Below are 10962 nucleotides of genomic sequence, written 5' to 3'. Positions count from 1 at the left end.
TCAACAGGCTAAAGAAGGAAAATAAAATGATCCTATGAATAGATGCAGAAAAAGCATTTGGCAAAATTCAACCACCTATTTGTAAAAAAAAAAAATCTCAGTAAACTAGATATAGAAGAGAACTTCCTCACTAGATAAAGAATATCTACACAAAACCCACAGCTAAATACTTCATGTTGGAAAACTAGAAACATTCTTGCTAAGATGAAGAACAAGGCAAGGAGTCCACCACTCCTTTTTAGCATCATACTGTAAATCCTACCTAATGGCAATACGACAAGAAATAAAAGGTACAGATTGGGAAGGAAGGAATAAAATTCTTTGTTTCAGATGAAATGATCGTCTATGTAGAAAATCCAAAGGAATCACAAAACAAAAACAAAAACCCCTCTAGAATAATAATTACAGCAAGGTTACGGGATAGAAGGTTAATATACAGAAGATAGCCTGACCAGACAGTGCTGCAGTGGATAGAGCATCGGACTGGGATGCAGAGGACCCAGGTTTGAGACCCTGAGGTCGCCAGCTTGAGCACAAGTTCATCTGGATTGAGCAAAGTTCACCAGCTTGGGCCCAAGGTCACTGGCCTGAGCAAGGGGTTACTCGGTCTGCTGTAGTTCTATGGTCAAGGCACATACGAAAAGCAATCAGTGAACAACTAAGGTGCCACAGTGAAGAATTCATGCTTCTCATCTCTCTCCCTTTCTGTCTGTCTGTCCCTATCTATCCCTCTCTCTGATTCTCTGTGTCTCTGTTAAAAAAAAAAAAAAAATATATATATATATATATGATAATTGCCTTTCTATATACTAGCAATGAACAAGTGAAATTAAAAACAATACCACTTACCAATACTAGCTCCCAAAATGAAATAGGTATAACTCTAACAATATAAGTACAGAGTTTATATGAGGAAAACCACAAAATTGATGAAAGAAGTCAACTAAAAAATTGAGAGATATTCCATGTCCATGGATAGGAAGACTCGGTACTGTCAAGATGTCACTTTTTCTCAACTTGATCTGTAGATTCAACAGAATCCCAATCAAAATCCCAGCAAGTTATTTTTTGTATTTCAACAATCTGATTCTAAGGTTTATATTATGAGGCAGAAGACCCAGAAAATCCAACACAATATTAATGGAGAAGTACAAGTCAGAGGACTGACACTATTTCACTATCTAACTTGAAAACTTACTATAAAACTATAGTAATCAAGTCAGTGTCAGTGTGGAACTGGTAGAATAATAGAGAAATAGATCAAAAGAACAGAATAGAGAGCCCAAAAATAGACCCACACAAATATAGTAAACTGATCTTTGACAAAGAAACAAAGGCAATACCATGGAGAAAAGTCTTTTCAACAAATGGTTGCTGGAACAATTGGACATTGATGTGCAAAATAAAAAAGAAGAAGCTTTAGACACAGACCTTACAAGCTTTAAAATATTAACTCAAAATGGATCATAGATCTAAATGTAAAACACAAAACTAAACACCTATAAGATAACATGGGAGAAAAATCTAGATTACTGTTGGTTTGGCAATAACTCTTTTTTTAACTTACTAATTTGAGAGAGAGAGGAAGGAAGAGAGAGAAAAAACATCACCTTGGTGTATTGGGATGATGCTCTAACCAACGGAGCTACCCAGCCAGGGCTGGCAATTACTTTTTAGATATAACACCAAAAGCACAAATCATGAAAGAAATCATTGATAAGCTAGACTTCATTAAAATTTAAAACTATGCTCTGAAAGACATTGTCAAGAGAATGAGAAGACGGGCCATAGACTGAGAGAAAACATTTGCAAAACACATATCTAATAAAGTAATATTCTCCAAAATATACAAAGAACTCTAAAACTCAACAATAAAACAACCAAATTAATAAAAGGGCCAAAGACCTGAATAGACACCTCACCAAAGAAGATATACAGATAGTAAGTAAACATATGGACAGATGCTCCACATTGTATATTATCAGGGAAATACAAATTAAAACAAGATACTGCTACACACCTATTAGAATGACCAAATTCCAGAACACTGTCAACACCAAGTGCTGGCATGGATATGGAGCAACAGGATCTATCATTCATAGCTGGTGGGAATGCAAAGTGGTACAACCATTCTGGGAAATAGTTTTGCAGTTTTTAAAAAAACTAAACATACCCTTACTATAAGATTCATCAATCATATTCCTTGGTATTTACCTAAATGAGTTGAAATCTTATATCCATACAAAAACCTGCACATAAATGTTTGTAGCAGCTTTATTTATAATTGCCAAAACCTGTAAGCAACCAAGATGGCTTCAGTGGGTGAATAAATAGAGTATATCTAGACAGTGGAATATTCAGTGCTAAAAAGAAATGACCTATCAAACCATAAAAACCCATAAAGAAACCTTAAATTCATATTACTAAATAAAGAAGCCAATCTGGAAAGGCTGTATACTATACAAGTCCACCTATTTGACATTCTGGAAAAGGCAGAACTATGGAGGCAGTAATGAAAAATCAGTGGTTGTCCGGTATGGCGGCAGGGAGGGATGAATAGGTGGAGCACAGAGGCTTTTCAGAGCAGTAAAAACTGTTCTGTATGATACTATAATGGTGGGACATATCATTATAAATTTGTCAAAACTCTTGGAATAGATAATACCAAGAGTAAACTATGTACACTATGGGCTTTGAGTGATAATGATGTGTCAGTATCAGTTCATCCATCATAATGAATATATTTGGGTGGGATGTTGGTAGTGGGTAAGGATGTGTATGTGTAAGGGCAGGAGCTATATGAGAACTCTCTGCTCAGTCTTGCTGTGCATCTAAAATTGCTCTAAAAATACAGCATTTAGAAGTGAAAATAATTTAATATGTACTTTTAATAAACTGTAGGTTCATAGTGACCTTCCTGGTTATGGCCTTAATCTCTTTTTTTAAAAATATTGACTAATATTGGCACAGTATAATACTATTACTAAAAGATATTTTTTTATGAATAATTTTAATGTAAAGTCATATGACCCAGATGAATGGGGGAACATTCTTTTTACAAAAGAATTTGTTACAAGAGTCTAGTTTTGTAAGCAAACCTTTCTACTTAGTATTGTTATGTGTTGTCATATCTACATGTTAGGTAGGAAAAAAAAAACAGCTAAACCAGAACTGAGCAGTTCTGTTTAACTGTATACTACTTTGCATATTGTTACTAAGTGATTCACCTATAAATCAGGTTAAGTCTGACTGAATCCAAAATACAGCATATTGGTGACAAAACTCAGGTAAGAGAATCTTCCCCAGAGTTGCCCTTGGGGAGAATAAGAACATGATTTATAGGAAAATCCCTAGGCACAGCTGATAAATGATGAATATTGTCAGCTAGCTGATTATTTTATATCTCAAACTATCAATTATGCTGCATGTTAAAAGATACAGATTTTGCCAACAATTAAGTTGTCTGGAGTAGTGGAAAGGGTTTTGATTCGAAAGTTAGGAGACCTAGGTTCTGCAACCTTAGCCACGTTACAGCCTATGAGGGATAGGACACGAAGCTTTCTAAGGTTCCTTCCAATGCTAACGTTTCATAATTCTATTACGTGTGTGATTGTAGGTTTTTGTTTTTCACATTGTAGATGGTTGTAATGTCTCTGAAAGTTGAATCTTTTATGCTCAGCAGAGCATCCAAAAACTATGTGGGGTTTTATGATTAAGGCCCCATTTATTTCCCAGAAGAGCTCTAGGACAGAAACCTGAGACTTCCCAGATGGATGCGTTTGTCAGCTGTGCATGTGTCTGGAACTGCCAAACCCAGCACTGGCAGTCTGTGTAGCTTTCCTTTAAAAACTTGTACTCAGTTCCTACAAACATTTCCAGCCTTCACTAGACTTCCTACCTTAATCTTCTTTCTTACTGCATTTTTTCATTCTGTTGCTCTGTTGTGTTATAGTTAAATTTTCTTTTTTGAATAAAAGATGATCATATTTAAATGCTGCTACATTAATTAGTAACTCTTTGGAAATGCTCAGTAGAAATGCTTTGCATCAGTGTGTCTCCAGAGACACCAGCCTCTTTTTCCAAGACTAATGCAAAGTCTTGTTAAAACCTAGAAACTTAAAAAAAAATTTTTCCATTGATTTGAGAGATAGAGAGAGGAAAGGAAAGAGAGAGAAAGAGCAAGGGAAAGAGAGAGAGAAGCATCAACTCATCATTCCACTTAGTTCCATTTTTAGGTATGTCCTCATTGCTTTTCGCACGTGCCCTGACCGGGATTGAATCCACGACCTTGGTTGGCATGCTGCATGATGCTCTGCCCACTAAGCAACCCAGCCAGGGCCAAGCCTAGAAACTTTTAATTACCTGTGGCGTATACAAATTACTCAGATTCCATCTGAGTCAAAGTTTAAGATAGCATTAAAATTACCCATCGGAATATAGCCATACCCAAATCATTTTTGTGTGTAATTGGCTTTGATGACAACAGTGTCTTATGTTTTGGTGCCCTGTTGTATCACTGCTGGCTGGCCAGCCATAGGCAACACTCAGGATCTGTGTTGTCAGGTATGTAGAAATATGGGCTCCATACCCACGGGCCACCGTTTTGTAGTTTCTGCTGTACATGTTCTCTACCTACCCTCTAAAATCTCTGACTTGGGAATTTTGTAACTCTTTTCTCTCAGCAACTTTTCTTTTTGACATAATTTTGGCTAGTTTTTTTATTGATTGATTAATTTTTAGAGAAGCGGGAGGGAGGGAGGGAGGGAGAGAGAGGGGGGGGGGACATGGATCTGTTCCTGTTCCTGTCTGTGCCCTGACCAGGAATCGAACCAGCAACCTCTGGGCGTTGGGACAATGCTCTAACCAACCGAGCTATCCAGCCAAGGTAATTTTGGGTAGTTTTTAATCTTCCAGAGATTTTTGTTTTATGTTAATTATTTCAGCCATTTGATCAATAATTTGGAATATTTCATTTCCTATTTCTTTGTTTTGATTTTTTCTTTGGACCTATCACACTTATCACGTTCCCCAACTCTCCCCCCACCCCAATTGGGAAGAGTTTTTCTTGACATTTACTCTTTTTCTAGCCTGTTTCACCGTGACTTATTATAACCCTTCCCACCCCTCTTCCCCATCCACCATCCCCTACTACCCTTTTTGTTTCCATAGTCATTTGTCTCTCAGTATCTAGATTAGATAGAATGGGCTTTTTCACAAGAACTGCAATACACTTTATTGCACTTGAATTCTGGTGCTTAGAGGCCACTCCACTCGTTCTACAGTGCAGCCTGCAGAGTTCTGCTCTGCTCGGGCAGAGAAACAAGTGAGAATGTTATTTAATCCTGCCCATAAGCATTAGGGCTGCTTTGGGGGGAAAGAAGCACTAGGGGCGTGGGCTGACTCTTTTTCTTTACATAGGCCAAGCATACAGAACAATCTCTCCTAAAAATATTGAAAAATCGCACCCCGAGAAATGAACAGAAAGCCATAGTTCCTTCTTTTCCGGAGGCCTACAATTAGATTTCAGGTTGCTTTTCCTTTTTCATTTTATTTTTTTTATTTTTTTTATTTTTATTTTTTTTTTGCATTTTTCTGAAGCTGGAAACAGGGAGAGACAGTCAGACAGACTCCCGCATGCGCCCGACCGGGATCCACCCGGCACGCCCACCAGGGGCGACGCTCTGCCCACCAGGGGGCGATGCTCTGCCCATCCTGGGCGTCGCCATGTTGCGACCCTCCTGGGTGTCGCCATGTTGCGACCAGAGCCACTCTAGCGCCTGGGGCAGAGGCCACAGAGCCATCCCCAGCGCCCGGGCCATCTTTGCTCCAATGGAGCCTTGGCTGCGGGAGGGGAAGAGAGAGACGGAGAGGAAGGCGCGGCGGAGGGGTGGAGAAGCAAATGGGCGCTTCTCCTGTGTGCCCTGGCCGGGAATCGAACCCGGGTCCTCCGCACGCTAGGCCGACGCTCTACCGCTGAGCCAACCGGCCAGGGCCCCACCTTTTTCATTTTAGGTCTGTTCTTCATCTCAACAAATATATTTTGTATACATCAATGTTTGACTTTCCAGTGTTAGGAAAAATATAAGCCAGGTTTTCTGTAAGGTGCAATTTAGAAAGGACGCTGCACAGGTTTTCTTCTGTTAATAAAGAGGAAAAGATGGAATGCCTATTCTTTTCACTTAATCCTCACAATCTCTACTGAGTAGTTAATATCTCAGTTGGTCATCAGAAAAAGCTGAAGCTCAGAGAGATTACAGAACTTGTTTGTCCAAAGACCAGCTGGGAAGGAGCAAGTCCAAGACTGAAACTTAAGCGTGTAGAACTGAAAGAAAAATGCTCTTTTCCTACAACATTACCCTGGCTCCCAGTTAACTGTTTCAACTGCAATATATCTGTAAAGTCTGTTGTGGTTTCATTGTTATAGTTAAAGGCAAAAAGTAATGGTGGTTTAATAGATTAGATGGATGCAGACCATTGAGATAACGTGTTGGTGTGGGACCTCTTGGGGTATACTACTTTACCCTTCTGTTCCATTTTAAAAAAACAAAACTTAAATACAGGCGCACTTCACACAATATAAAGTTCTGTGTAAGGAAAAATATGTAAATCGACGGTGCTTTAAATGTGTTAGGAGATTTACATTTAAAGGATTCGTAGTGAATTTTTAAAAGTAAACAATTCCTTATTTTTATTTTTAGACTTGCTTCTGGCATGTCAGGTGTTTTGTTTTGTTTTTTTGTGTATGTGTGTGGCAGAGACAGGCGAGTAAGAGAGAGGGACAGATAGGGACAGACAGACAGGAAAGGATAGAGACGAGAAGCATCAATCCTCAGTTCTGGCTCCTTAGTTGTTCATTGATTGCTTTCTCATATGTGCCTGGGGGGCTACAGCAAACCGAGTAACCCCTTGCTCGAGCCAGCAACCTTGTGCTCAAGCTGGTGAGCCTTGCTCAAACCAGATGAGCCCGTGCTCAAGCTGGCGACCTCGAGGTCTCAAACCTGCTTCGTCCACATCCAAGCCCGATTTTCTATCCACTGCGCCACCGCCTGGTCAGGCTGGTATTGTTGTTTTTTAAAGATTTTTTTTATTGATTTTTTAGAGAGAGGAGAAAGAAAAAGTGGGGGAAGAGCGGGAAGCATCAACTCATAGCTGTTGCTTCTCATATGTGTCTTGACTAGGTAAGCCCAGGGTTTTGAACCAGCAACCTCAGTGTTCCAGGTTGACACTTTATCCACTGTGCCTCCACAGGTCAGGCCTGGCATATCAGGTATTATTTTAAAAAGTTAGCCCTGGCTGGGTAACTTAGTTGGTTAGAGCATCGTCCTGATATCCCAAGGTTGTGGGTTTGGTCCTCTGTCAGGGCACATCCAAGAAACAACCAATGAATGCATAAATAAGTGGAACAACAAATCGATGTGTGTGTGTCTCTCTCTCAAAAAAATCAATAAATAAAAAAGAAGAAGGCTGTGTCTGTGAAGTTGCATGATCATTAACTGCTTTGTAATTTCTCCAACATACATTTAAATATTGTGATATTTCAGTGTTTCCCAAACTTCAGTTATTTGCATATACCTTCCCAGTCTTTATTATCTGTGTCCCATCTGTATTGTTGTTTACTTATTATTGTTCCTCAAATCAATACTTTTTACTCAAGTAGATTTTATTTTTAAAGCAAACTTTGTATCATACTATAAATGTGAACTCGGTGGAATTCACAATAAATAGAAATTAAAAGTAAAATATCATTAAATTCTAGCTCGTTAGTATTGCTTGTTGAAGCCTTTCAGCTGAGGATTAGAAAGCACTCTAGCAGTGTAGTAGACACACTCTCACCAGACTAAAGCTGTATCTTTGTAATCCTTGGAATTAGGAGAGTTGAAAGACAATAACTTTCTCACAAGGTGAGTCAGTGTTATTTAATGATGTTTTTGTGTGTCATCAAAAAACCCTCTCTCTTACTACCCACAGAATATTGTAACCCTAGCTAGTTTTCGGAATGAGTTCAGAAACTATACATGAAAGCAGAAAAGTCTTTAAAACATGGCACTCTGAGAAAATCAGTGATATCTGCTCTCCTTTGATTTGGCCAGATTAATAAACTTGGTTATGTTTCCAGGTTAACAAAGAAATGATGGACAATAGAAGGTATGCTAATCTGCCAGAAAAACTGCCTGTCTTCTCTGATTCTGCCCACTTGCCACTGACCAGGTCCTTCTATCTGGACCCCATGGTCACTTTCCACTTGTACCCTGAGGCCCCCCTGCCATCCCCTCACTCTGAAGACCTGCCGTTGCTGCCCTTTTCCAGTGAGTCTCTGATCATGGAAAGTTACAGCGAACCCTGCCCCTTCTTCCCAGTGCCTTATCCAAATTACAGAAGGTGTGAATACTCCTACGGTCCTGCCTTTATCCGGAAAAGGAATGAACGGGAAAGGCAGCGGGTGAAATGTGTCAACGAAGGCTATGCCCAGCTCCAACATCATCTGCCAGAGGAGTACTTGGAGAAACGACTCAGCAAAGTGGAAACCCTCAGAGCTGCAATCAAGTACATTAATTACCTGCAGTCTCTTCTCTACCCTGATAAGGCTGAGACCAAGAACAGTCCTGGGAAAGGTTCCGCCATAATAGCCACTGCCAGTGGCCACACTGACCCAATTTTTAGAATCATTTGACTCAGTGTTCCCAAGTAGAATAAAATAATATCATCAAATGGGGTCTCTTATAGCATCATGCAATAGTTTTTCCTAAATGTAATTTCTGCGTGGGCAGATGCTAACCCATGCTGGATATTTCTTACCTGGATTTCAGATGTACAAGACATTATCTTCTGTAGGTTGGGAAGATGCTTCTTAAGCTTTGGTGATTTCTTTCAAGAACTTTAGGGGAGCAGGAGTCCCAGGATCCTCTATGCTTCTCACCTTGCCCTTCTCACACCCTTCACCAGAGTCTCAGCTGTGAGAAACTCTCACAAAAGGATTGTGCAGTATGACTAATGATTACTGAATGCTTGTAATGTACTTTGCAGGTGTCTCATGCTAAGCAAACACAATGAACCATCCTTGATTTGTCAAAATTTGGTGTTTTTTATTATTTGGGGTTGACAAATCTATGCCTGACCCATGTCATGATGGAAAAGTGTCTCAGAGCTGAGGCAAAAGTAGTTAATAAAACTTTGTTGTCATCTGAAATTATTTCAGAGTCACCTTTCCCCTGCATACACTAGCCTGCCTTAGGCAGCTTAGTGTAGCAGTGAAGAGGGCAAGCTCTGGAATCGAACTGCCTCTGTTTAAACTGTGACTCTGCCGCTTCCTCCACGTCTCAGTTCTTCACTGACAGAAGGAGTATAAGAACAGCAACTACCTTGTATGTTTATTATGAGGATAAAGTGAGGATAAACAAATTAACAGTGCCTGGCACGTAATAAGTATTTCTAAACCTTTATTATCATTATCATTACCATTATTATTATCCTTCTCTTGTTTTGTCCATAGCATCACCATTCTCCAGATTCTCTAAACCAGAAAACATGCCGCTGCCTTCAAAATGTCTATTTCTGTTCCCACGACTAGGTCCAGCTCTTCCTTCTCTCTTAATTCCCAGGTCCCTCTGTCATCAGGCTCAGTCAGAACTTCCAGGACACTCTCATCTCCACTCTCCTTTCTCAGTGAAGTCTTCACCCAGCCATTACTTGTTTCTTTCTTTTTTTTTTTTTTTTTTTTTGGTATACATATTTCCATGTAGTTTCTTCCTGCTACCTTCACACGCCATATTACACACCTCTCTGTGTCTTCTTCAGTAGACCGCAAGCTCCTTGAGCATAGGGACCAGTCTTATTCATCCTGGCTCTTAGCACCCAGCAAAGAGCCTCGAGTCAGGTAGGTACTGTCAGCAAATACTGGGTGCCACCGTTTTTCCTATTCCAATCCTGTCCCGTGTCTGGGTGTCTGTTAACCGCCTCTTCCCTGGCCTCCCAGCTCTGTTCTCACTGGCTCCACCCTCACTCTGAGGTTCTTTCTTAAAGCACTGCATGCCACTTTGTTGGTCAAACCCATGACAATTACCTTTGATACCACATTATTTACATTTTATCTGCTTGGTTTTTTCAAAGCTCCCACCAATCATGCTCCTTCCCAAATACCACACCTTGATTTTCCCATGAAATCCATTCCTCCCAAAAAGAATAGTAGTCCTGCAAATGCACCCTTTTCTCTTAGCTCTTGCTTCCTACCTAAACTAAAATACTCTCCTTGTCCCTCCACCATTGAAATCCTACCTGTCTTATTCTCTTATTCAGCAATCCTTCTCTCACTGACAGAGACCTCATTGGTTTTCCTTGGACTCTAACTTTGTGCAGCAAAAAACTCAGCCTGTAGGCATGCAGTCCTGGGCAACAGTCATTCTGACTACAAAGCTATGCTCTGTGAGAGCAGTCATCAGGTAAGATGCTTTGGGTTGTAAGTAAGAGAAAACCCAATCCAAACTGGTATAATCAATAAAGGCTCACCTCACTGAAACATCAAGCAGCAGGGCTGCCTTCCGGCAGGGCTCAACACTGTCACCAAGAACCTATTTTCTTTAGATCTGTATCTTCTTCTGGGAATTATTTTAGTGTCTCAAAATGGCTCTCAGAAGTTCCCAGGATTCCCAACAAAAGTCTGGAAGCCTCAGGAAAACGTTCATACCTAACTAAGTGCTGCAACCCGGGGGATGGAGTGCGCTGATTGACGTATGTTCCACTTGTGGAGCTGGGGTATTCAGCCTTTCTTAACCACATGGATCCTCAGATAGAAATGGAACTGTGGCATGGGGGAATGTGAGAGAGACACCCGCAAATGTCCCTACATACTGTGTTGGAATTTTCCACTGAACACCGCCAGGCACACAACCAGTGCACAGTAACCGTCGCTTGCCTCAAAATACCAGCCTCTCCCCTGGACGTGCAAATGAGAGCAGAAGCTAGACT

General features: G+C 40.3%; 1 protein-coding gene across 1 annotated transcript; it reads left to right on the top strand.

Annotated features, from left to right (window-relative positions):
* Positions 1 to 8128: 8128 nt before the first annotated feature.
* On the top strand, positions 8129 to 9217 carry ASCL3 (achaete-scute family bHLH transcription factor 3). The gene has a single exon (XM_066250911.1). The coding sequence runs from the start codon at positions 8129 to 8131 to the stop codon at positions 8669 to 8671; it is 543 nt and encodes a 180-aa protein (XP_066107008.1). The 3' UTR covers positions 8672 to 9217.
* Positions 9218 to 10962: the final 1745 nt, after the last annotated feature.

The sequence above is a fragment of the Saccopteryx bilineata genome, chromosome 1, assembly GCF_036850765.1.
Source record: "Saccopteryx bilineata isolate mSacBil1 chromosome 1, mSacBil1_pri_phased_curated, whole genome shotgun sequence".
Lineage (NCBI taxonomy): Eukaryota > Metazoa > Chordata > Mammalia > Chiroptera > Emballonuridae > Saccopteryx > Saccopteryx bilineata.
The sequence above is the reverse complement of the archived record's forward strand: the minus strand, read 5'-3'. Positions and strand labels throughout refer to the sequence as shown.